Source organism: Muscardinus avellanarius, assembly GCF_963383645.1.
Source record: "Muscardinus avellanarius genome assembly, chromosome: 10".
In the NCBI taxonomy this organism is placed as follows: domain Eukaryota; kingdom Metazoa; phylum Chordata; class Mammalia; order Rodentia; family Gliridae; genus Muscardinus; species Muscardinus avellanarius.
In genome coordinates, this window is record NC_137796.1 from 70,637,049 (window position 1) to 70,664,263 (window position 27,215).

The 27,215-nt window shown below is 52.5% G+C and overlaps 3 protein-coding genes across 3 annotated transcripts in view; 2 read left to right on the forward strand and 1 right to left on the reverse strand.

Moving 5' to 3' along the window:
* The window catches only part of CHLSN (cholesin), a gene marked incomplete at both ends in the record, with an annotated part of 114,553 nt that overhangs the window by 42,490 nt on the left and 44,848 nt on the right, over positions 1-27,215 (reverse strand). The gene's annotated exons all lie outside the window — the stretch shown is intronic.
* Positions 3,897-4,901, forward strand: GPR146 (G protein-coupled receptor 146; the record flags this gene model as incomplete). The annotated part of the gene is made up of 1 exon (XM_080702236.1): positions 3,897-4,901. One exon carries the CDS (start codon positions 3,897-3,899, stop codon positions 4,899-4,901), a length of 1,005 nt encoding a protein of 334 aa, XP_080558362.1.
* LOC308267894 (uncharacterized protein) lies at positions 25,031-26,340 on the forward strand (the record flags this gene model as incomplete). Its single annotated transcript, XM_080702844.1, has 2 exons — positions 25,031-25,272; positions 25,323-26,340. The coding sequence occupies 2 exons, from the start codon at positions 25,031-25,033 to the stop codon at positions 26,338-26,340; spliced, it is 1,260 nt and encodes a 419-aa protein (XP_080558970.1).

Consider the following 27,215-nt stretch of genomic DNA (forward strand, 5'->3'; position numbering starts at 1 on the left):
TGGGCACACCTGCGAGCCTGCGCCCCTGGCTGCTGCAGAGGAGGTGCTGGGGTGTTCCAGAGACACAGCAGGCCCGTCCGGTTTGCGGTGGCTTCCTTAGCCCTGCCATGCTGCCTGCTGACAGCGTCTGGAGCCCACACCACACGGCAACGTGGGACACGAGATAAAGGTAACAGCCCAACAGCTGGCGGTGTGGGCAGCTGAGAGCTGGACTTGGGTGAGGGAGGCCGGGGAGCATGGCCTGGTGGGAGCAAAAGGAGCTCTGCCACTGCACCAACAGGAGCCTCCCAGGCGGCCGCTGCGCGAGAGGGCACAGGACTTGGGCATCTGACCAGGTTATCAGGTGGATGGGGTAGTGAGGGCCATGGCCTGCTTGTACACAGGCGGGGGGCACGATGCCAGACGTGGTGTGGCGGGCTCTTCCTTGGTAGAGGGCTTGACACTTTTTTTTGTACTGGGATTGAACTCTGGTGTTCTCTGAGCTGTACCGCCAACCTTTTAAATTTTGATATGGGATCTTAAGTTGCTGAGGCTGGTATGGAACCTGTGATTCTCTACCTCAGCTGCCCAAGTCCTGGGATTATTGGAATGTGCCGCCACGTCTAGCTGGATTTGCCACTCTTACAGCCGTGTCCTGGAGCGAGGAAGGGAGTTGAAATGAAAACGTGGGAGCATCTTGAACAAACCCTGGCTCCCTAGATGCCATGACAGGCCAGGCCAGTGGGGATCTGGCTATGAGAATGTGACCGGCAAGGACAGGATGATCTTGGACGGGGGTGTGGCTCATCGACACCCACACACGGCGGCCACTGAATCCGCAGTGTTTCCTGGGGATTCTCAGCCCGTGGCTGGCTAGTTGGCCAGTCCCCACAACACGGGCCTTGCTCGGCCCCGAGTGACCAGCAGGCAGCAGCCTGGAGGAAGCAAGCACACCCGCGAGAGACAGCACTGAATCACAGGCGCTGGCCACCGGGCCACGCGGAAGCACCCCAGAACTGAAGGAGACACAGAAGAGGAGCAGCCTCACCAGAGCCGACACACGCATGCGGCACCTCAGAGACGGTGTTTCAGAAGCGGGTCAGACCGCGGGTGCTAGAACATCCTGGCCTGCAGGCCCAGCCAGGTGCTGGTAGGATGGCTTAGTGAAGGGCAAGGTGTGAGGGTGAACAACAGCTGTAATTAAGCACCTGGGCCACGTGTCAAACGAGCCGCACACACTTATTCTGGGGAGAGGGGGCGGCCTCCCTGTGGGCACCCAGCTCCAGGCTGATGCGCAGGCTCAGCAGCCAGGGGACATTTGCTGAGACCCTACAATGCCCCCTCTGCATTCCTCTACCTGCATCTGCCTGTCCAGCCTGGCGCTGTGTGCCTGGCTCAGGATGAAACAGAAGAGCTGGTGCCTATGGACAGACCAGGGGCAGCACCACCCATGCCATGGTGCTGTGTGATGCTGCTGGCACCTGGAGCGATGGCTCTTCGTTTCCTTTTATTGTAAAGCTCCACATCTCCCCCGGCCCCCCAGCACACACACACTCTGTCCCTGGTCTATATGTCTGCATAAACCCCATATCTAGCAGAAAACCTTCCTCGATCGCTGCCATGACCCAGCGTGGCGGTCGGGCTCTGGCAGATAGCGTGTGCCTGCAGGACCTGCAAAGCTAGCAGGGCAGCCCCTGGCATGGCTGCAGAGCTTACTCCGGCAGGGCACACAGCGGGCAGGACTGGCGCCAGCCCCGGCAGCCTGGCTTCCTTGCTTTGTGACTACGCTCTGGGGGACAGGAATATCTGCTCCCTGTGTCTGCCTGAGATACTTTCTTCACTTTTTTGTGAGCAAGAAGTCAGCTTGGGCCAAACTACATTTTGAAGGTAAAGTTTCTCTGAGGGACGCCTGTTCTTGGAACGGGAGGGAATTCTCTTTACATTAGAGCTCTACCTACAATTTCCAGGCTCTCTGAGTCTCCCATGGGCTGTGACTGACAGAATGCTGTCTGCAACCCAGGTTCTTTTTTTTTTTTTTGGTGGTACTGGGGATGGAACCCAGGGGCTTTCTATCTCTGGGCTATACCCAGACCTATTTTATATTTTATTTGGAAACAGGGTCTCACTAAGTTGCTGAGAGCCTCACTAAGTAGCTGAGGCTGGCTTCGAACCTATGCGGATCTCAGCCTCCCAAGTGCGGGGATTACAGGCGTGCGCCATCACGCCCGGCTGCAACCCAGGTTCTACACCGCTCCCAAGATGCAAGGCCTGGGCTGGGGCCATCTCCTAGGGAAGGAACCCAAAGGGCCGATGGTCCGTGCTTCCCACCTCTCCCAGCCAGGCAGATCAGAGCGCCTGCAGGGACCCGACAAACCTTAGCGTCACAGTGCTGGCATCCAGCCCCGAGACAGCAGCTCACTTGCACTGTATACTGCCGCCATAGTGAGTGGGACCCAGGCTCCCTTGGGGTGCCGTGCACATTCTCCAGAGCGTTGGCTGTTTTTTCTTAAAGTACTGGGACTGGAACCCAGGGGCCTTTTACCTCCGAGCTACACCCCATCCCTATTTTTTATTCTTTATTTTGAAACAAGGTCTCACTGTGTTACAGAGGACCTCCCTAAGTAGTTGAGGTTGGCTCTGAACCTGCAATCCTGTTTGAGCCTCCCAAGTACTGGGATTACAAATGTGTACCACCAAGCCTGGCAGAACAGTGACTCTTTAGGAGAGGTGATCAGGTTCCCATGGCCCGGCTCAGTGCCAGCTGTTTTTCAGGCTCCACTCGCCTGGTACCCGAGCCGATGCCAAGTGTGTGCTCCTGTGTCAGCTCTGCCTGGTCATGTACATTCGCATGAGTCTGCTCATGCATGTGCTCATGCGACGCTCTGGCACGCCCCGTGCTCACCCTCCTGCTCCTGCTCCTGCTCAGCCGGCACACGTGTCCATGTCCTAACATGTGACAGGCTGTGTTTATGTTTTCCACCTGGCTCTTAGCAGCACTCAGCACACATCAATTACACAAGACAGCGAGTTGAGTGGGGGCTGCCCAGTACTTCTGGGTGCCTGAGGTCCAGTGGGTTCTGTCCCCAAAGAGCCCTCCAGTGCTCAGAGGTGGCAGTAGCTCTCTCCAGTGGAGAGGATCCCTGTGCTCTGCTGGCTGTGTCTCAGGAGAATGCTCACAAAAGAATGCACAGAGCACAGCTGGGCGTGGTGGCGCACGCTTATAATCCCAGCTTTCGGGAGGCTGAGACAGGAGGATTGTGGCCAGCCTCAGCTACTTAGTGAGGCCCTCTGCAACTCAGTGAGATCCTGTTTGCAAATAAAGAATAAAAAAATAGGGCTGGGGGTGTAGCACGGAGGTAGAATGCCCCTGGGTTCCATTCCCAGACAACAAACAAAGCATGGAACACGTGTGTGTGTGTGTGTGTGTGTGTGTGTGTGTGTGTGTGTGTGTTACACTGGAGATGGAACCCAGGGGTATTTTACTACTGAGCTACAACCTTAGTCCTATTTTATTTTTTAATTTTCTTGAAACAAGGTCTTGTTAGGTTACTGCATTCTGGCCTGGAACCTGCGACCCTCCTGTCTCAGCCTCCCAAGTACTTGGACCACAGGTGTGCGCCACTGCACAAGCCGTGTGGAGCGCTCTCAGCAGTTCCCATCAGCATCTCCACCCAGTCACCCAGCACTCTGTTTCCTTTAGAAACAGGGTCTGGGAGCCTTACCATGGCCACTGTCATCACTGTGGCGCCAGAGACCTGGCTACAGCAGCCCAGCTTGGGAACGGTGTTCACAGAACATACAGACACAGCCGAGTTTCTCTGCCAGGAGCTCAGCAGGTTGAGGACCCTGAGCAAGGGACGGGGACTGACCGCCTGTTCTTTCTCTCCCCAGGGCCGTGGAGCTGGGGTGCGGCCGCCATGTGGAGCTGCGGCCCGCTCAATGGCACGGGGTGGGGCGACGAGCTGCTGTGCCAGGACCTGCGCCTGGGGCTGTGGGTCCTCTCGCTGCTGCACCTGGTGGTGGGTGTCCCCGTGGGCCTCGGCTACAACACCCTGCTGGTGCTGGCCAACCTGAGCAGCAAGAGCAGCATGACCATGCCGGACGTGTACTTTGTGAACATGGCCGTGGCGGGCCTGGTGCTCACCCTCCTGGCCCCCGTGTACCTCCTGGATCCCCCTTACTCCAGGTGGGCACTGTGGAGCCTCAGCAGCGCCGTGCAGGTGAGGCTGCTGGTCCTGTTCAACGTCGCCTCCCTGGTGACCATGTACTCCACTGCCCTGCTCAGCCTTGACTACTACATCGAGCGGGCCCTGCCGCGCACCTACATGGCCAGCGTGTACAACACGCGGCACGTGTGCAGCTTCGTCTGGGGCGGGGCGCTGCTGACCAGCTTCTCCTCCCTGCTCTTCGACATCTGCAGCTACGTGTCCTCCCGGATCACCGAGTGCGCCAAGATGCAGAACACGGTGGCTGCCGACGCCATCCTGGTGCTCATTGGGTATGTGGTGCCGGGCCTGGCGGTGCTGTACGCACTGGTGCTCATCTCACGGATCCACAAAGAGGACACGCCCCTCGACCAGGACTCGGGCAGGCTGGACCCCTCGGTGCACAGGCTTCTGGTGGCCACCGTGTGCACCCAGTTTGGGCTCTGGACGCCTTACTACCTGAGCCTCCTGGGGCACACGGTGCTGGTCTCACGGGGGAGGCCCACGGACGGAGACTACCTGGGGCTCCTGCACGTCGCGAAGGACTTGTCCAAGTTCTTGGCCTTCTTGAGCAGCGCGGTGATGCCACTTCTCTACCGCTATATCAACAAAAACTTCCCCAGCAAACTGAGACAACTGATAAAGAAAATGCACTGTGAGCACCGGCACTGCTCCCCGGACACTGTGGGGGTACAGCAGGTGATGGCGCAGGCTTAGGGGGACACCCCAGGCCTGGTCCCCCAGAACGCTGGGCCGCAGCAGCTGGAGGTTTTCACTCGCTCCCTCCCTGGTCTCACATCCCGGGGAAGAGCTGACCGTGAGAAACTGAAGCTCAACGGATGCACAGCACTTTGTACCTGGACACGTGGCGCTTTCTACCCCAGAAACACGCACTGACGCTAGAACGGCACAGGCGTCCTTCTCTTATGTTTTCAGTGTTTTTCCCAAATGGGCCAATTGAGGTCAAGGTTATGTTGTAGAAAGCAGTGGGCGCCTTGTGTGAAGAACGGGCTGCCTTTACCTAGCCTTCCCGCCGTGCCTGGAGATGCGTGCATTCTCCCAAAGACACAGGTCCAAGTCCTTGCAAGCGGACTGGCCTTCAGCCGCCTCGGTATCCAGCTTTCTAAATGAAGTGATGAAAATCTAGAGCCAGTATTTATACTTCGTTCGTATTGTCACAATACTTGATTCCCCCTCATTTTTTGTTTCATAAAAAGATTTGATTGCTAGGAAATGACAAGTATTAAGATGAAGGATACAAGTCAGGCATGGCGGCACGTGCCTGTAATCCCAGTACCTGGAAGGCGGAGAGAGGAAGACTGCAGCATGGAGTAATTTAGCGAGACCATTTTTCAAAATGAAAAATAAAGGCTTGGGGAATAGCTTAGTGGTTGGAACACTCCTGGGTTCAGTCTCTAGTACAACATACACACACACACACACACACACACACACACACACACACACCCCAGTGGAGAGGGATGCGGCAGTATTATGGTGTGAGGACAGGCATGTGGTGCACCTGTCAGACCTGCAAAAGCCAGAGAGGAGCCACCAAAGGCATTGTGTGGCTGGCTGGAGCGCTCTCCCCATCCATTACATGTACCTGATACGCCCTGCATGAGCACATCTGTCCTTCCAAGTCTAATCCCCAAAGTGTGAATGAAACAAAGGATATAATTAAACTAAAGAAAGAAAATGCTGTTGGGATTCTAACCTAATATCAAGGCTGAAGGGCCCCCAGGGCAGAGGTACAGATGCTGGAAGAAGTGTTAGTGAGGCACATAAAAGGGCACGAAGCTCGCTCCCCAAGGAGACCAAGGACCGGAAATCACCGTAAGGTAACCCTGACTGACCTCTTACAAGCAGAGCTGCACCTGATGTCAGCTGTGGGGCTGTGCAGTAGGGTGTCCACCCCCTCACAGGCCAAGCCCAGAGGTGCCCGTGATCCAGGCCAAACAGGCCTCATTGAAGGTTTGCTGCCAGCCTCAACTATTTAGTGAGGCCCTCTGCAACTTTGAGACTGTTTCAAAATAAAGAATAATAATGACAAAAACAACAACAACAACAACAACAACAACAAAAGAAACAGGCAATCTCTAGGACCACACACACACACACAAAAAGAAGCTGGGAGTACAATTGGAGGTAAAATACCCCATGTATAAAAAAAAGTAATAATATTAATAACAACAAAATTACAGACCCACAATCCTCTGATCCCCAATTCTGAAACCCAGGAAGCTCTGCAAAGAGGAAAGTTTCTCCTGTATGATTACTTAAAGGGACATGAGGCCCTTGAAGCCATCTCGGCCCCCTCATTTCTATGGAAAGGTTAACATGATACAGGGTGCTGCCCCAAGCCCTGGCGCTCTGTAATACTGAATGTGTACAGAACACTTCCTTCTGACAGCCCCAAACATCTGCATTCCGAACACGCCTGCGCCAAGGACCAGGGGACATCGTTCTGGACTCTGCTCCTCCTCTACGGGCCCAAGCGCTGTCCTGGTCTCAGCCATGAGAAAATCCAGCCATGAATTAGTTGCTTCGTTTTATTTATTGTACACAAACTACATCTACTCAAGTAATGACGTGCCTGAATTAGTTTGCCTTGTTGAGAATTATGAAAATACACTGGATACTCTGTTAGGCCCCAGTTCCTTATTGGTAAACCATGAGGCTAAAACGGAGATGGTTTTCTGTGTTGCTTCTGAGTGTGAAATTTTTATTTTAAGGTTCTCATTAAAAACCTTAAGGCTGAGCCAGGTGTGGTGGTACAAGCCTGGAATCCTAGTACTTGGCAGATGGAGATGGGAGGATCACAGGTTTGAGACAGCTTTTAGCAAGTTAGTGAGGTCCTTAGCCAGCCTGGGCGACCCGCGCCAGGGGACACGGGGACGCCTCCCACTCCTGGCTCAAAAGAGACTGGAAATGCCAGGTGCCCCTGGACCACAAGATGTGGGACCAGCAGAGAACCTAGAGACCCCTTTGAGCCCCTCCTGCCACAACCCCGCACTCACAGCCCTGCCCAGCACTCGGTATGGGTGAGGGAGGGTCTCATGTGAACATGAAGCGTGCGTCCAGAGAAGGTGGGTGTGCAAATGCCAGTGAACGGTGGCACTGGGTTCACTTCTGCAGGACACTTCTGCTTCTCATGCACACTTAAATCCTGTAAGATGAAGGTAGTGTTTGCAGCCTTCCCCAAACTTAGCCAGTCCTGAGCACTGAGAGTCTTAGGTCCCTAGGGTTCCTTCTGACATCAGTCTGAGAAAGATCACATCCCCAGATGGACCACTGCCTGATGCTCGGGCTTTCTCCCAGGTGAGGGTGGATGAACCCGCTCCTACCATCTCCTCCTGTCGACACAGGGCAGGGCTGCAACTCAGAAAGTGGGAGGGGCCGTGAAATGGCACAGGAGTGTGCAAGTTACCATTCATTCTACCTGCTCCACCTTGAGTTTTTCTTTCTTTCTTCCTTTTTTTTTTGGTACAGGAGATTAAACGAAGAGGCATTGTATCTTTGAGCTACACCCCCAGCCCTTATTAACGTTTTTTAAATTAATTAATTATTTTTTATGGTACCAGGGGTTGAACCCAGGGCATTCTACCTCCAAGCTATACTCCCAGCCCTATTTTTTATTCTTTATTTTGAAATAGGGTCTTACTATGTTGCGGAGGGCCTCACTAAGTAGCTGAGGCTGGCTGTGAACCCATAATACTCCTGTATCAGCTTCCCAAGTACTGAGATTACAAGCATGTGCTACCAGCCCAGCTTTTATTTTTCTTTGTAGTACTGGAAATTGAACCCTGAGGCATTCTACCTCTGAGCTACACCTCCATACTGATTTTCTTATTTGGAAACAGGATCTTGTTAGTTTGATGAGAGTCTCACTACTTGCTGAGGCTGTCCTTGAACCCTCTTGTCTCAGCCTCCCAAGTACTAGGATTATCAGCATGTGCCATCATGCCTGCCTTTTATTTTTGTTTAAAGACAGGATCTGGGTGAGGTTGCTGAGAGGCTAAGTAGCTAAGGCTAGTCTTAAAACTGTAACCCTCCTGTTTCCGCCTACAGAGTAATGGGATTACAGCCACGTTGAGGTTTTGACCCAAGAAAAGCAAAGACTGATGGCCACACACACACCTGAACTTTCACCGCAGTTTTGGCCATAAAAGCCTGACGTGGAAACAGCTTGCCCGTCTGCCAATGTGCGACAAGACAGACAGGGCCTCTCTACCAGTGGAATGCTGCCTGGCAACGAGAGAAACGGCCACTGACACTCATACAGTACCACGAAGCTCAGGAGACGGGCACCTGCACACGCACTGCCTGCCCCTCTGCCAGGGCTAGAGGCACTGCCTGTGCGGGGCAGCACAGGGACACTCTGGAAGGATGGAAATGGTCTCTCCCATGGGCACCGATTACGTAGGTGTGGGCCCCTGTGGGGACTCTGACTTGGACACTGGAGACCTCCACTGGCAGAGCAATCCACAATCTGTGGGTTGTGTCTCAGTGTTTCATGAGGAGGGGCAGGTATGTGCTAATGCATCTGGGTACTCTCTGGCCCCTGACACTGACATTATGTGAGCCCAGGAAACAGATGCTGAGAGACAAAATGGCTAACATTTAAAGTGCTGTGGTAGTCAGGTGCGGTGATGCACCTGTAATCATGGTACTTGGGAGGATGAGACAGGAGGATCTCAGGTCTGAGGAGAGCCTCTGCCAAGAGTAAGACTCTCTGCAACTTAGTGAGACCCTGCTTCAAAATAAAAGTATTTTGAAGTGTGCGCGCCAGGCATGGTGCACACACTAGCAATCCCAGCATTTGGGAGGCTAAGACCAGAGGACAGCGGTTCACGGACAAGGAGACCCTGTTTCAAAATAAAGAATAAAAAACAGAGCTGGAGCCGGGTGTGGTGGCGCATGCTTGTAATCCCCGCGCTTGGGAGGCAGAGACAGGAGGATCGCGTTCGAAGCCAGCCGTGCACGCTGGCTTAGGAGACCCTGTTTCCAAATTTTTAAAAATGTAAAAATAGGTCTGGGAGTGTAGCCCAGAGGTAGAAGGGCTTCCAGGAACCCCAGTACCACCAAAAAAAACCCCAAACAAACAAAAAGAAAAAAAACAGAGCTGGGGGTGTAGCTTGGAGGTGGAATGCTCCCGGGTTGCATCCCCAGTACTGCAAAGGAGGAAAGAAAGAGAAGGAAAAGAAAGAAAGAAAGAAAGAAAGAAAGAAAGAAAGAAAGAAAGAAAGAAAGAAAGAAAGAAAGAAAAGAAAGGTAAGCCAGCCAGGTGTAGTGGAGTCCGTTTGTAATCCCAGGACTTGGGAGGCTGAGATAGGAAGATTGCGTAGGTTCGAAGCCAGCCTCAGCTACTTGATGAGGCTCTCAGCAACCTGTTTTCAAATAAAATATAAAATAGGTCTGGGAGTGTAGCCCAGAGGTAGAAAGCCCCTGGGTTCCAGCCCTGGTAATGCGCGCGCGTACACACACACACACACACACACACACACACACACACACACACACACACACGGCTGGGGATTTAGCTCAGAGGTAGAAATCCACTGGGTTCAACCCCCAGTGCCATATAAATAAACAAATAAATAAATAAATAAATAAATAAATAAATAAATAAATAAAACAAATGTGCTAAGGTGCCCTTGGGTTCAATCCTGTGTCCTTCCCCTAAAACTTTTTTTTTAAAGTGCTGTTGATTTAAGCTGTGAGTCAAATAACATGTGGTTCAGTACCATCTTTCCAGGCTAAATGTTTCTAGCCTCCCGGGGCAGGCTTGTTCTGAGCTCCATCCAGTGGCCGTCAGCGGACCTTCACTTTTCCTGGCAGCAGGAGGCCCAGGTTGGGGAACCACGCCAGCACTGCTGCGCGGGCAGGAGGCAGCAGGGCCAAAGTGAGCACTGGCCAGAGGAGACCTGGCCACACCAAAAAGGGTGCTCCTGGCAGATTATGGAGAAACCGGGTGGGATAAAGTTAAGTGACAGACTCCAGCATCCACCATGGGCTTCACCCCAAATCTGGTGCCGAGAGAGCATCATGCTGGGTCAGTGTAAGAACCTAGCCTGGAAAACCCACTTGCTTCCATCAGAATTTCCCCTAGGACAGTTGGACACAGTGGCCCACACCTGTAATCCCAAGTGTGTGAGAGTCTGAGACAGGAGGATCACAGGTTCAAGGCCAGCCTCAACATTTCAGTGAAACCCTGTTTCAAAATGAGAAGAAAAAAAAAAAGATTACACACTTGTAATCTCAGTATGTGGGAGTCTGAGACAGGAGGACTGCAGGTTCAAGGCCAGCCTCAGCAATTTAACAAGAGCCTCAGCAACTAAGCAAGACCGGTTTCAAAATAAAATAAAATAAGATCTGGAGGTATAGCTCGGAGGTAGAGCACTCCTGGGCACTCCTGGGTTTAATCCCCAGTACCCCCTCATACACACAAAAATTTCCCTTAGGATATACATGTAAGTGGGTTCACATGAAAAAATGCCTCTAATTTCTAAGTGATTTTCACAAAAGTACAGAGATAATATTGGCGGCGAGTTTTTGAGCTTACTCTGGGCTCTCACACCTGCCCGCACACAAATATACTCTTCAATGGATAAGGAGTCAGATGATCAGGGGCTGTCTGTGCCCCCAAATGCCACATCGGGCTGCAGCAGTGTTCCCAGCAGGGCGCTAGTTTTAAGAGCCCTTTCTCTCCCCAGTGTCTTGGCAGAAGCGACTTCATTGCTCACCGCTCCTCTACGCTGTGAAGGCCAATGGCTGGATCTAAAGAAGAGAAGGTGGAGGAGGAAAGGGAGAGGGTGGCACTCATCCTCTGGTGGTCCTCTTGCCCGGCTGTCCTGGGGCTGCGCAGAGACTTCTAGACAACATACCTCCCAGCCCAGAGGCCAGGCCCTGGGTGTGGGCCGGCGCGCTGTCCTATACTGTCTCCAGCCCAGCAGGGGCAAAGCCTCCTTGCTCAGGGCTGACGGCGTGGCCAGCCTGTGCAAAGGCTGAGTGCACAACAGCGGGGTCCACAAGCTGCCCCAAGCTGCCAGGCTTCCAGTCTCTCAGACTGGGGCGCACACACTACAGGTGACAAACAGCAGGGACACAGGCAAAGGCCTGTTCCATGACCCTGTGGCCCTTCCGTGGCCGAGGCTCGCCTCCCAAGTTCCTGCTGCCCTGGCCTCTGCAGAGAATGGCACTCAGGACACTAAGGCTCCTTTGTTTCTTTGCAGGGGGAGGGCGGCTGGAGATTGGATACAGGAGTGCTCTACCTCCTAGCTGTACTCCCAGCACATTTATTTATTCATTCATTATTTTTGCTACTGGGGATTGAATCCAGACACATTCTACCTCTGAACTATACAGCCAGCCCTGTTTTATTTTTTATTTTGGAACAGGGTTTCACTAAGTAGCAGAGGGGCCTCACTAAATTGCTGAGGCTGGCCTTGAACCTACGATCCTCTTGTCTCAGCTTCCTGAGACATACCTGGGATTACAGGTATGTGCTACCAAGTTCAGCTTATTTTTATTTTTTGTCTGTCTGTCTGTCTGTCTGTCTATCTATCTAGTAGTAATGAAGATTGAGCCAACCCCGCTATACCCTCAGCCCCCTCCCCCTTTATTAGTAACTGGGGATTGAACCCAGGGGCATTCTACCTCCAAGTTACACCCCCAGCCCTATTTTGTATTCTTTTATTTTGAAACAGGGTCTCACTGAATTGCAAAGGGCCTAAGTAGTAGCTGAGGCTGTCCATGAACTGCAACCCTCCTATCTCAGCCTCCCGAATGCTGAGTTTACAAGTGTGTGCCACCACGCCTGGCTTATACCTTATTTTGAAACAGGGTCTTGCCAAGTTGCTCAGGCTGGCCTCAAATCTGTATGATTCTCCTGCTTCAGTCTCCACCTTGTAGGTTCTTGCCATACACCTGGACCATCCCAGTGGTTCACAGCCCTGGAGGGCAGAAGACACTGCTACAGCACGGCCACAGAAAAACCTGCTCCCTGACCCTACACCAGCACAAAGTCATGCACTCAGGCTTCAGGAAGAGCCATGGGCCGGGGGTGGGGTTGGGGTATGGGGACAGAGCGCTGGGCCTGTGGAACCCCCAGGAGGTCATGGAACCAGGAGGCAGCACCCCCTTTCTGGGAAGACTCCAGTCCCGCAGAAGCTTCTGGATGATGAACACAGTGCAAAACCGCAGTGCCTCTTGGGACAGGACCTTTCATGCCACCCCGGTCCCCACGAGATTCCTCCCTGGGGCCAGTTAATGGCCACAGCAGCCACGACACCAACTGCCTGCAATGATGGGCTCCATCCGTCAACCAGGGGCAGGACACAGCATCCAAAGGGCACGGCAGTGGGCTTCAGGAGTCTGCCATCTACGCTCACAGTGGGGAGAGTCTGAGCAAGAGCAGGTGGCCAGGCTGCAGGGCTCCCCACCCAGCCCACTGTGGACACGGCCCAGGCACTGCACGTCCGCTGAGGCCCAAAGGGGGCAGGGACAACAGCGACAGGCCTCCCACCAGGCACTTCTGGATTCGAGAGACCCGTCCTTCCGTCATTTTAGGGGTGCTTACAACAGCCCCTCCAGCCCTGTGCACCTTCATACTCTGAGTCCTCCAGATTTGTCTTTCACAACATGAGGCTCTAGAGCACAGTGTCTGGGTTCCTAGAACAAGAACCTTTTGTCTGGACCTTTAGGACAGACTCTGTGCCAAAGGGGCAGTACTTATCACCCAGATTCTGTTTAACGGTGTTCTAATTTCCTACCCTCAGGACAGATGGAAATAGACCTCAGGGGCCACCCAGGGCTTAGGACAGTTCTGCTAGATTCAGGAGGCCGAGGGACGTGCCTATATCCATCACCGTGTGCAAGTCAGGAGCTCGGGGCTCAGGGGACAGCACCCTGCCCCTCCGCAGATGGGCTGGATGATGTATTAACAGCCCCTGGGGATCCTCGAAACATAGAGCTATTATCTTTTGTTGTTGTTGTTTGTTTTGGTGTTGGGGATTGAACCTAGGGGCATTCTCCAAACTAAGCCCCAAGCCCTTCTTAAAAAATTTGCAGTGGGATCTTGCTAAGCTGTGAGGACAGCCTTGAACCTAAGATCGTTCTGTCTCAGCCTCGCAGGTACTGGGATTCCAAGTGTGTACCACCTGTTGCGATGGCCCACAGATCAATTATCTTAAGACAGGTGGGAACACCGATGGGGCCACGTATAGCACAGCTGCATTTTAAGACTCCCATGGGACTTCCCTAGGAAGAGCCTGAGGGAAGAAGCTGGCTCCCCAAAGCCATCTCCACGATCTTTACCTCCACGACTGGGCCTCTCTCCCTTCAGAACCCGGGGCCGCCACGCGGGTCTCCCCTGCCGGCGCCTCCACCTCCTCCGCGAGGCTGAGTGTGGCGGGTGGTGCTGACGTGCTTTCTGGAGGCACGTCCTGCCCGGCACAGCCAACTCCAGGCGAGCCCTGCTGGAGCTCCAGGTGCCAGCACACGGGTAGTTTGGGCGCCGCTGGCTTTGTAGTTAGGACTCGGGTCGCTGCGTACTCAGGCTGGAGCGCCCGGTGCCCTGGGTCACCCCGTTGTCAAGGGTGGAACTGGTGCCGGCCCCTCAGCAAGGACTGTGAGGCCAGACTCCAGGGGAAGGCTCTGCTGTCTGGGTGGGGCTTTAGCTCCTATTTTAAGTTACAAATGTTGCTTTCTGGGAGGGACTGTCAGCGATCAGCCAGCACACAAGTCTGAAGGAAAGCCCTAGCAGCCCTGGGACTCAGCACAGCACACACATACGTCACTTCTCCCGTCCCCACACGGGGCTGCCTCCATCCCACATAGGTGGATTTGAAAGTTTTTGGGTCACGCGGCCAAACCATGCACTGCTTAAATGCAGTGTGTGGTTTGAATGACACACAGCCAATTCCTGTTTTCACACAGCTGTAGGTTTCTGTGCCTGACTTGTTCTCAGTAAGCAGAGCAACTGAAGGGAGGGCAAGATGGAGCAGAAAGCCTGGCTTCTCCGCAGTCTCTTCGTTCCTCACTCCCCGTGACAGCCCCGCACTCACGACCCCAGGAGGGCGCCAGGAGCAGGGCCTCCACACAAGGGAGCATCCTGTCCACTTCTGTGGGAAGCAGCAGCCCTGCCCACCCTCCCACCAGGACTCTGGCCTCCTCCCTCTAACTTACCAGGTAGGCAGAAGCTGGCTGGGGGAAGGGGGCGGGAGCAAGTTCGTAGCTGTGAAAGTTTTTAAAAAACATTTCTTTGTACTACAGGTTGATTCCGTTAAAAAAATGCAAATGCGAATATTTTTCTAGCCCCTGGAAATGACTGAGCTGACTGCCTGGCTTCCTCATTTAACGAAAGGTCAAAGCTGGGTCAAAGCTCCCAGTACCTGACTGAGAGGCCAAGAAAGGAGGATTGTAGGTTAGAGGTCAGCCCTGGCAATTCAGCAAGACCCTCAGTGACAGCAAGATCATTTCAACATAAAAAAAAAAATTAATTTAAAAGGGCTGGTAGTAAATAAAACTCTGGAGTAGAGTGGCCCTGGGTTCAATCCTCAGAAATACCAAAAAAATAAAAAATAAAAAATAAAAAATAAAAAAAAGAAAGAAAGAAAGGAAATTCTAGTTGTCTCCTGAAATGGAGACAGTCTGGAGGCGAGGCGGGTCAGAGAAATGCTGGGCTGCTGCTGGAGCTGCCAGGGAATGACTACTGCTGGGTTTTCATCCTAGCCCAGGAATGCTGGGAAGGTCTGATGTGGCAGAATATAATGAACGTTTAAGAGTAGGCACATCTGGAACGTGTGTGTTTTCATGGTCTGTGAAACCTAAAAATGGAGGATTCTTTTGGCCCATGGAGGGAGGCAGGCGGGAGCCCAGACATCCACTTTTCCATTCAGAGGAGGAGGCGGGCAGAGCCTGGCACACCTCCCAAGTAAGCAAGGCCGCCTCAGCCTCTGTACCACTGGGCTTCCTGCTCGGTGCGGTGCAGGGCTCCTGACGTGTGTCCCTGAGACCCAGGGCCAGGGGCTGGCACAGGAATCCCATGTGCAGGTTGGTCTCACTCTGTGGGATCCCCACAAAGATGCCCTGGTGATCCTGGTGATGTTCCACGATCACTCCCCGGGCTTGTCAGCTGGCCTGGGACCTAGCCTGCCTTCCACCCAGGATATATATATATATGTATTGGGGGCTTAACCCAGAGGCATTCACCTCTGAGCCACCCTCTACCCTCTGCCCCTTTTGATTTTCTATTTGAACCTGGGTCTAGTTGAGTTGCTGAGGATTTCGCTAAGTTACTGAGGCTGGCCAAAACCCTGCGATCTTCCTGTCTGGTATTGTAGGCATGCACCACTGTGCCTGGCTGAGTCTGTTCCCTCAAAAATGCCTGATGTAGCTGGGCGTGGTGGCGCACGCTTGTAATCCCCGCGCTTGGGAGGCTGAGATGGGAGAATCCCACAGGTTCGAAGCCAGCCTCAGCTACTTAGTGAGGCTCTCAGCAGCTTAGTGAGACCCTGTTTTCAAATAAAGTATAAAATAGGTCTGGTAGTATAGCCTGGGGAGGTAGAAAAGCCCCTGAATTCTACCCTCAGTACCATAAAAAAAAAAAAAAAAGCCCGACATAAACTGGGTGTGGTGGCACACGCTTGTAATCCCAGCCTTCAGGAGGCTGAGACAGGAGGATCACAGTTCATGGATAGCCTCAGCAACTTAGAGAGGCCCTTTGCAACTCACTGAGACCCTATTTCAAAACAAATAATAAAAAAATAGGCCTGGGGATGGAGCTCGGAGGTAGAATGCCCCTGGGTTCCATCCCCAATATTGGGGAAAAAAAAATTGCCTGATATGAAGAGAAGCCTCTGGCACTTCTGGGAGACAGGGACTGGGCTGAATGGGCTTCTCCTCCAGCCAGTTGCCCCTGAGGTCCCCTCTCCTGGGCTTATCATTTTGGTTCTGGCTGGCCAGAAGGGAGCAGGACAGAGAGGAGCCGACTTCGTGCCTGATGCGCAGCCGGATCTCCCGCACTGCCTGCCATCTCCAGCCTTGTGGCTGGGGGACAGGACTGGCGGCCCTCGCTGGCCCCCACACGCCACCTAGATGTTAGTCCAAGGCCCCCCCGAAGCTGCAACTCTGGGCAGAGCTGGGCAGGAGCTGCTGGTGCAGACGCCTGGCCACGCACACAGACTGGACATGGTGATTCATCAGTGAGTCAGCTCCAGGCTGGAGGAGCAGAGGTGGGATGGAAACATCCAGCCAAGACTAGAAGGCGCTGAAACAGCCAGCTCTGCCACAGAAAGGATGGAGGGAACAAGGGACGTGGGGCTTGCGGAGTGGAGCCCAACATAAAGGCAGTTCATGTTTTTTTGTTTGCGTGTTTTGTTTTTGATACTGGGAATTGAATGCAGGGGCATTCTACCACTGAGCAATGGCCAGCTCTTGTTATTTTCATTTCGAAAGCATGCTTTGCTAAGTTGCCAAGGTAGGACTTGAACCTGCAATCCTTCTGTCTCAGCTTCCCAAGTACTGGGATCACAGACGTGCATCATCACACCCCGATCAGCTCATGCTTTCTGTGTGCTGTCTTGGAACCAGGCCCTGGACCATTTTCTACCATTCAGGTAACACGGACACAGTTCTACAGGCCTTCAATACTATCAGAAGGTAGTAGAAAAACAAGAAAACTACACTTCCCAAGAGACTGACATCCAAGATGGATGGGAACACCGGGACACCTGTGGGCTGTGGAGATGGCAGGGTGTTGGCAGATCCTCACAAGGCCCCATGTCCCCCCCAGGCAGTGCCAAGGCCACGTCACTGCTGCGTCACCTGTGTGGAGGGCCCCTTGGACCACGCAGGAGAATCTTGACCTCGGTGGTTTATCTTCCTCTTGCCCAGAACACCGATTTGTGGGCCCTTTCCAGGGGATGATTTATATAACAAGTACAGAGCCAGGTAGGGTGGTGCACGCTAGCAATCCCAGTACTTGGGATGCTGAGACAGAAGGATTGCAGGTTCAAGGACAATCTCAGCAAGTCGTGAGACTCATTAACCTAGCAAGACCCTGTTTCAAAAATAAAATATGAGCCAGGCGTGGTGGTAAACGCCTGTAATCCTAGTACTTGGGAGGTTGAGACAGGAGGATTGCGCAGGTTCGAAGCCAGCCTCAACTACTTGGTGAGGCTCTCAGCAGCTTAGTGAGACCCTGTTTCCAAATAAACCCAGAGGTAGAAAGCCCCTGGATTCCATCCCCAGTACCACAAAAACATAAATAGCCGGGTGTGGTGGCGCACGCTTGTAATCCCCGCGCTTGGGAGGTGGAGATAGGAGGATCGCGCTGGTTCGGAGCCAGCCTTGCCGGCTTAAGAGACCCTGTTTCAAAATAAAAAGTATAAAATAGGTCTGGGAGTGGGCTTCCGGGAACCCCAGTACCACCAAAAATAAATAAATAAATAAATAAATAAATAAATAAATAAATAAATAAAGTGTAAACCAGAACAGATCTGAAAGAGCAAGTGTTCTGAGACAGCTTAGTGTCCACGTAGTGAGAAAGGCTTAGTAACTGTCACCTACTGATGATGGCAATAAGAACTAGGAAGAAGCAGGCACAGGACTCAAAAAGCCAGTGTGGTGAGTGGAACCTGAAACAGTGGCTCCTGGGAAGCAGGGAAAGACATGGCCTGGGAGACAGACCCAGGGGAGGGCCGTGCCCCTGGCACGTACCTACCCCCAGGGAAGCGGCGCTTCTCATGCACTGACACTCTGGGAAATACGCAGCCTCAGTCCCAGGGTGGGCACTCTCATCTCGCCACCTCTGAATTCTGAGGCGGCGTTGCTGCCGAGTAAGGGACCCCTACTTCCAGGAGCTATTCTGATGGGCCATTTAAGGAGCAACAGGAAGGCGCTGTCAAGAACACAACATTCTCAAGGCGCTGGCCTCAAGGGAGCTCCAGGGAGCCCAGGCCGACCTTGGCGGCCCTCCCACGGGGTTTGGAGAGGGTCCCAGAGCCCCTGGATCTTGGCCTGAAACTAGCAGCCATGTAGCTCGCCAGTAGCATACTTCTTGTTCAATTCCCAGTAGGAAGAAGAAAGAAAGAAAGAAAGAAAGAAAGAAAGAAAGAAAGAAAGAAAGAAAGAAAGAAGGGAGGGAGGGAGGGAGGGAGGGAGGGAGGGAGGGAGGGAGGGGCAAGTGAGCAGATGAGTGGATGCCAGGCGGGGGTGAAGGGGCTGCCTACCCAGCAGTGGCCGTGTCCTGCACGCGTGTGGTGGTGGTTACACGCACAAGGTCTTTTGTGGAATATACCAGAGGAGCACGTTTCACTGTTTGTTACTTCTTCCTTTCTTATTTCTTTTGTGTGTGTATGTGAGTGGGGATTGAGCTCAGAGGCATTCTACCTCTGAGCTATACCCCCAGCCTTTTGTATTTACTTTGGGACAAAGTTTCACCGAATTGCCAAGGCAGGTGTTGAACCAACCTGTGATCCTCAAGTCTCAGCCTCCCAAGTACTAAGATTACAGGCATGGGCCACCACTCTCAGCTTCCCTATTTGTAAATTCTTAAAAATGAGACAGGAGGATCGCGCAGGTTCGAAGCCAGCCGCGCTGGCTTAAGAGACCCTGTTTCCAAATAAAAATATAAAAATAGGTCTGGGAGTGTAGCCCAGAGGTAGAAGGGCTTCCAGGAACCCCAGTACCACCAAAACAAACAAACAAACAAGCAAACAAACAAACAAAAATGACCTTGGAAAAAAGTACAGTTCCCTGCTGAGATCTGGCCCAGATCTTGACTACGGCTGGCCAAGTGTACACAACCTCCTCTCCCTGTGCCCAAGTTGCCTCATCTGTAAAGTGAGACGATAACTGAGCCCGCCTTGCATGGAAACTGAAATCGGAGTGAATTATGAGACACGAAACACTTTGGACAGCACTCAGCACCCAGAACCCATGCAACAGGAAGGCGACCTGTTGGCCCCAACTTGACTCCTGGGTGCCACAGGTGGACCTGGTTTGTGTGCATGCCCCCGGTCCCCCACCATCTCTCCCCCCCCCCATTTCACTTATTATTTGTGGTTCTGTGGACTGAATCCAGGAGTATTCTAACACTGAACTATACCCCCAGATCTTTTTATTTCTTATTCTGAAATAGAGTCTTGCTAAGTTACCATGTGCTGGTCTCAAACCTGTGATTCTCCTTAGACTCCCAAGAATTAGAGGCCCTCATCACAGGTCCCAGCTGGCTTGCTCATATACTTGCACAAGCGTGCTTTCGCCCCCCCCCCCCCCCCCCCGTCCTGGGGATGGAACCCAGGGGCATTCTACCTCCGAGCTACACCCCCAGCCCTATTTTTCATTCTTTATTTTAAAACAGAGTCTCACAGAGTTGCAAAGGGCCTCCCTAAGTAGCTGAAGCTGTTTGTGAACTCTGATCCTCCTGTCTCAGCCTCCCAAATGCTGGGATTACAAGCGTGCCCCACCACGCCCAGCTTATCTCACTTTTTTTGTGTGTGTGGGGGGGAGTTTAAGGTGAGGGTAAAAGAAAAAGGGGATGAGAGATTGCCAAGACCAAAAAAAAAAAAAAAAGCCCAGGATATAAGAAATGAGGGATGAGGGCAGGAGGTGTAAAACAAGCATGGATTGTGGGTGCTTTCAGGAAAAAAAGTCCTTGGAGTTTTTGTACTGTTCCTTTACTTGCTGGGCACCGTGGCTCAGGCCTGTAATCCTGTTACCTGGGAGGCTGAGACAGGAGAATTGCAGGATTGAGGCTAGCTTCAGCAATACTCTCTTCACTCAAAAAGAAAAGGTGAATGAGCAAGTTGGTCCGCTGGACAGGCAGCGTGGCTGGTTAACCGTGGTGGTCGTGGGCCAGGCCAGGGTGGTATGAAAGCATGAAGGCGCATGCCTAAGGTGTGCCAGTATTGGGAATGGCTTAGGAAGATTTGAGAAAGCTCTGATGATTAATAGATATATTTCAGAAATAATTGTGTCAAAATGGCAGACCTGGAGAGAGAAAGGCTTGGCTTTGTCAGGAAGCAAACAGCTACTGAAACTTAGATTGGCTTAGCTAAAAGTAATTAGCGAGTCAATAGGACAGGGGAGCTAGGGCTTTCTCTGTCTAAAGACGGATCTACCTGATTAGATAAGCTAGCTAGGATGGGAGGAGGGGAGACACCCTGCCACACCTTGCTGGGGGAGGAACCTTACAGGGACTTTTCCTACTTCGGAATTACCAGCTACTTCTCGCCAGCAGGGCCCCAGCAAGACCCGGGGCGTGGGGGAGCTTTAGGCGTTGTGGGGAGGACCCCACGTGGAGTGCCATGGAAGGCAGAGGAAGCACCAAAAGCAACACCGTGGTGAAAACACTGGGCTGCAGCAGTCGGTGCCTGGGCCCAGACACTGGCAGGAAAGGCCTGGTGTTGTCATGTGGCGCCTGTGTCCAGCAGCACCACCAGGGGGCTCCCAGTGGCCTTCCTTTCCTTCCTCCTTAATTTTAATTTTTAGCTATGAGGGATTGAGCCCAACAGCATTCTCTCTCCAACCTATACCCCCAGTACTTTTTATCTTAGTTTTTTTTTTTTTTTTGGTACTGGGGATGGAACCTAGGGGCATTCACCCCTAGGAGCTACACCCCAGCCTGAATTTTTATTGTTTGAAACAGGGTCTCACTGAGCTGCAAAGGGCTTCATTAAGTAGCTGAGGCTGTCCAGGAACCACAATCCTTGTGTCTAAGCCTCCCAAATGCTGGGATTACAAGCGTGACCAACTACACCCAGTTTATGCAAAATTGCTGAGACCTGCAATCCTCTGGTCTCAGCCTCCCAAAGTACTGGGATTACAGGCATGCACCACTGCGCCCGTCTTTTTCTTTATGTGTCAAGCCCGGGACAGGTGGTCTGGTGCCCACCACAGATCCAAGACACTGTCCCCTGCATTAAGGTGACCTTCACAACCAGCACAGGAAGACAGAACCCCACCCTGTGCACGCCCAGATGCTGTGTCAGTGGGGACAGCAAAAAACACCAGAAGCCAAAGCTTTTACCAGCCTGAGCGTCCTAACTCGGGATTTCAGGTGTGGCAAGCAGCAGCCAATGACCTTTCCCTGAGGGCCAGAGCACCCAGGATATGCTCAGGCCCAAGGGTGAAAACTGACCTCGGCCACTCAGCCACGGCCAACCAGAGATCAGAGCTGACTGCTGCGTGCCAGAGTGTCACCTGAGAACGGACGGACGTCTCCAGCACTGCCACCCGCACAACACCCTCCCCACATAAAGCGCCGACCAGCTGCACAGAGCAGCCATCTGGACATCAAGATCAAATCCGTTTCCTGACCTGTGGTCCGTGCTCGGAGGCTCCTTCCCTTGTGGTCTCATGAGACAAGTGTTGCAAATTGCTTCCTCTGGCTCTGGCCATGAGTCTTAATTTCCACACCCCTCGGGTCCTTAAACACCAGCAGATGGAAAACATCACAATCCAGGGAGCGCTGGCCCGCGTGGCTCCTGAGGGCCCGTGGGGTGAAAGGCAGGTGGGCCAGCGGGGGTCACATCCAAGTTCAGCCCAGACCCAGGCCTTTCCTCCGCCTGGGAGCTGCTCAGAGGGGGCGCCCTCACCCATCTGAGATCGATGGGTAATTGTGGTTGGCGAGGAGCCACCAGTGGCCCAACAGATGGGGCAGGCCAGGCCCCTGACGCCCAGAGCTTGCAAGGCCCAGGACAGAGTCTAAGTTGCTGAGGCTGGTCTCAAACCTGCCATCCTCCTGGCCCAGCTGAGATTAAAGATGTGCACCACCACACACAGCTGTTCAAAATTGGCTTGAATTAAATAAATAAATAATCCGGGCACAATGCTGCATGCCTGTATTCCCAGGACTAAGACAGGAGGATCAAAAGTTCGAGACCAGCCTCAGCAACTTAGTGAGACTCTGTTTCAAAATGAAGAAAATAGATAAAAAAGGGCTGGGTGTAGCTCAGAGGTGGAACCCCCCCCCCCCATTTCAGTCCCTAGTACCACAAAAAATATAATACAAAGGGCGGAGGGTGTAACTCAGAGGTTGCATGGCCTGGGGGAAACAGAGCACGCTCTAGAAAGGCATCGAGGCAGAAGGGGAATTATCCGAGACGGAAGATCTGACTGAAAAAGGGCGCAGAGTGACAATGGTGGCTGTGTGGGCAGCTCTAGCTGAACACCGACTTAGCTGGAAGTGTGGATTTGAGAGGTAGATTGAATACAACACAGAACATACATGGAAAATGTTTTGTTGTATTTATATATGTGTTCTATGTTTCATACATATGTGAAATTTTGGTACTAGAGGTTGAATCCAGAGGCATTCTACCTCCAAGCTATACTTCTGGCCCTATTTATTTTGAAACAGGGTCTCCCCAAGTTGCTAGGGCTGGCCTCCAACCTGCAATCCTCCTTTCTCAGGCTCCTAAGTATTGGGATCACAGGTGTGCACCACCCCACCGGTTAAATTATATACTTTGGGTAGGGGTTGCAAGTTAATCCTTCTGTCGTTCCAGAGGAGGGCAGTCTGGTTCAGAGATTCTGCAGATGCCTGGATATTATGTAGCTACCAGACAAATGAGACAGATTCGCAGATGTATGGCCACACAAAAGTCTCTAGGACACAGCAATGGAAAAAGGCAACCAAAAAAATCTATGTATGCAAAAATCCCATGTATTAGGCAGTAGCCCATGTGTCTAATAAACACATTCCCAAGGGCTCAGTAAAGTGGGGATCACACAGCAAACTGTTCTACTTGTTACATGTCAGGAAGACAACTGCCCTTCCGCTTACTATAAGTCAGCTTTTTGTTGCTGTGACAACAGTTCTAAGTTTAAAGAGAAAAAGTTTATTTGACTCATGATTTCAGAGGCTCAATCCAAAGTTGGCTGGCTTCAAGGCAGAACAACAAGGCAGAGCATGTGAAGGAAAGCTGTTGAGTGCAGCTGGGAAGCAGAGAGAGGGAGGAGGGGCCAGGGCAGACAGTCCCACTCCCTCCGTCCACATCCTACCTGCCTACAGTTACTACCCAGTAAGTCCAGCCAAATGATTAACCCACTCACTGCTGTGTCCACTAATAAGGTTAGAGCCCCGACTCAATTATTTTCCCTCTGAATGCTCCTGCACTGCCAATACATGAGCTCTTCCGGGGGACACGCCATCTCCAAACCATAGCACTCCTGCTCTACTTCTGAGGCAGTCTGCTCACACCTCCGTGCTGGCCAGCTTGGACGAGCAGCAGGGCACCCCTCCTCGCGCACCGTCCCAGGCCCACCGAGGAACCTCAGCCAGGCCAGCCTTCGGTCTTTCTGTTAAAATTGTGCTTCCAAATTTATTGCCTTCAATTTCCTTTTGGTGAAAGAGGCAAGGCTATCTCCTGGTTCCATCTGCTATTTAGTTAAAATTTAAAGGGAAGGGAGGGGATGCTTGTATGGAAACAAAATTATCTCAGTGGCTACAGATGGGCTCACAGAAGTTATTTAAAGCCCTACCCCAGGAATTTACAGCTCACTGTAATAAAGCAATTCCCAGCTGAAAGGACAGAGGCTTGGCAATCCCCAGAGAAACAGTGTCCAAAACATGCCACCCCTGGAGCCTCGTGTCTGTACTGAGTTAGTAAGAGGCCCCTAATGGAAGACAGAGTTGGCTAGAATTTTGCAGGATCCAAAAGCTAGACTATGGATGCACAGGCATGCTCTGCCTCCAAGCAATGCATCCTCCAGGCAAGTCCCTCGCTGCAGGAAGAACCAAGACCAAAATAAACAGGAGGCACTAGATGACTCAAAATCTGAATTCCTAGAACTCCAGTCCCCAGAAATCAGCGGCTGAACTCCTCTTGGGGGAGAGATGCTGTGGCTAAGGAGCCTGCTTACAGCCGGGTGCAGAGACACACACATGTCATCCCAGTATTTGGGAGGCTGAGACACGACTGCAGGTTTGAGGCCAGTCTCAGCCACTTAGGGAGATCCTGTTTCAAAAAATAAAAATAAGAAGGCCTGGGAGTATAGCTCAAAAGCAGAATGTCGGACGGTGTGGTGGCCTATGCTTGTTATCCCAGTACTTGGGATACTGAGACAGGAGGATCACACAAGTTCGAAGCCAGCCTCAGCAGCTTAGTGAGGCTCTCAGCAACTTAGTGAGACCCTGTTTCCAAATAAAATATAAAATAGGTCTGGGGGTATAGCTTGGAGGTAGAAGGCCCCTGGGTTCCATCCCCAGTACCACACACACACAAAAGGCAGAATGTCCCTGGGTTCAATCCTCAATAAAAACTATGAGGAAAAAAAAAGGAAGAGCTGGGTGTGGTGGTGCACACTTGTAATCCCAGCACTTGGGAGTCTGAGACAGGAGGATCGCGGTTCGTGGACAGCCTCAGCTACTCAATGAGGCCCTCCGCAACTTAGTGAGACCCTGTTTCGAAATAAAGAATAAAAAAATAGGGCAAGGGGTATAGCTCGGAGGTTGAATGCCCCTGGGTTCCATCCACAGACCTGCAAAAATAAATAAAATAAAATAAAAAGGAAGAGAAGGAAGGAGAAGGAACGGAAGGAAAGAACTTATTTTTATTTATTTATTTAGTACTGGGGTTAAACCCATGGATGTTATACTTCCAAACTATACCCCCAACCCTATTTTTTTTTTTTCTCTTCTGAAACTGTTCTCACTAACTTGCTGAGGCTGGCTTTGAACTTACAATCCTCCTGCCTCAGACTCCTAAGTACTGTGATTACAAACACATGCCACCATGCCTGGCTTAGAAAAGAAATTTAAAAGAGAGCCTGCTGATAGGGAGGCATACTCACTGCGCCATCCATCTATCTTAGGCAGAGCGCCACGGAGATGGGTTATGGGTGATAAGGTTTATAAGGATAAGGGTGGGAACAGCAGAGGGGATGTTCAGAAAGGAGGGGTCAAAGTCCTCACCCCCCTCTACATCTCACAGCACCAGGCCATGGGCTCAGCAGGGGAGAAATCTTTTGAAGACCAACATGACCTGGGCCCGGACATCATCCTTCTGAACAAGCTTCCTGCCCCGACAGGAGCTGGAGGCAGGGGCCCTCTAGAGAAAGTTCCCCTCAGAGAGCACCTGTCCCTTGATAGGCTGGCCCACAACCCCCTGGCATGTGCTTCTGTTTCAGGCCCGACAGCTTCCCCCCAAAGATGGACTCCCGCAACATGTCCTGGATCCGGTACCCGAGTCAGGTGTCCCCGGCCGTGGAGGAGGTCATTGCTGCGCAGAGCATCATCTCCAGGTGCACGCACGTGTATGTTGCCCTGTTTGTCCCGCTGAGCCTGGTGACCGGGCTCTTCAACCTCACCACCTTCATCCGGGGCCGCGACAGGCTGGGGGCCCTGGACTTGCTGCTCTCGGGCCTCACGGCCACCGGTGTCCTGATGACACTGCTGTCACTGAGTGCTGCTGGCCGGCCTGACTACATACTCACAACCAACCTGCTCTGCGGGGTCCTTGCCTTCTTCTCCAGTGCCTGCTACTTCAACACCCAGTACCTACAGGCGGCCATGCTTGTCCTGACCCTACTGCCAGGTTCGTCATGCCATCTGCTCACGGGGGCGCAGGGCATCTGGAGACCTGCAGTGGGCCTGGCTGCCACTTGGGGCTGTGCCATCTGTGGCTCACTTGTTGCAGTGGCCCTGCTGGGCACATCTGGGGAGCTGCATGCCACCACCATGTGCCAGGCAGACCCGCTCACCGCTTGGCCTGAATATGAAATGGTCAAGTTTAGCCTAGGCTTTGGACTTGCCCTTGTTCTCAAGCTGGTTCTCTTCCTCCTAGTCACTGCCAAACCAGCCTGGCGGAGAGCTGCTGCCCAGAGGGACGTGGCCTCTGTGCGCTGGGTGGTGGCAGCCATTGCCCTGAACACGTTTGCCTGCAGACTCTTCTACAACGTGGTGCTCCTGCAGCGGGCCAGGAGGAAGCTGCAGAGGGACATTGGCTCCCCAGGGGACGAGCTGCTCATGAACCTGGCAGAGCTGGTCGTGTCCGGGGAGAGCTGCGCCAATGCCCTGGTCATCCTCTTTCTCCATGAGCCTTGCAGGCACGCGCTACTGGCCACCCCAGGGTACCTCATGCAGAGGTGCAGGGGAGGTGCTGGAGACAACAGCATCCCTTTGAACAGCGTGGGGCACCAGGCCTGACCCAGGCTGTGGGCACTATGCCACGGTTAAGTAGCAGAGTTGTGTTGGTATTTAAGACAAAGCACACATTTGCTCAAACTCAGACCCTCCTGGGAATCTCCCGTGGGACAATATGAGTGTTTGGAAGGCGTCTAGTAAAAACGAGCCTTTTGGCATCTAAGGCCACTTACACAAGGCACTAAGGCTTCCTTACCCAAACTAACAGCCGCACCTCGAGGCACCTTGCGCATCGAGGCCACAGTGATCTGGGAGCTGAGCCTGGCCACGAACGCATCTCAGTACCGCTGAAGGCGTTCTGTGAGGTGGGCTGAACAATCAGTTTGTCAACTGGTTGACATCTTTCTCTATCCCTATCCCAACTAAATGACAAAAAGGGAATCTTGAAAATAAAGACATCTTTCAAATAACTTTAGAGTCATAGTATAATCTAGTCTTAAACAGTTGTTGCTGGTCAGCCTTCTACACTGCCGGCGAGTCTGGGCAATAGAAGTCTTGCCAAGAACAAAGGTTTGCGTGAAAACACTGTTGTCACCACTGAATCTCGGAGAATATCACAGACTCAAAAGCATTAAAGCAGCTGGTCCAGCCGGTGACAACGCCATAGAGCACCCCGAGCCACCGAGCAGCTGACAGGCAGCGCCCGTGCCAGGAGGCTGGTGGGCCAGCGGGGAGCCCTGGGCTTCAAACCCCGGCTCTGCCTCACACGTCTGTAGAAGGGCTAGGAACACATGAAATATGAAGCTTGAAGATGGTTGTTCATCTTATCACAGAGTTTACACTCCTCGGTCTCCCTGGATTTTATTAAGATCTTCTTGGCTGAAGAGAGAAAAAAGACAAGCCAGGGGAAGGCCTCTCTCCGTCTTTATGAAACCTAT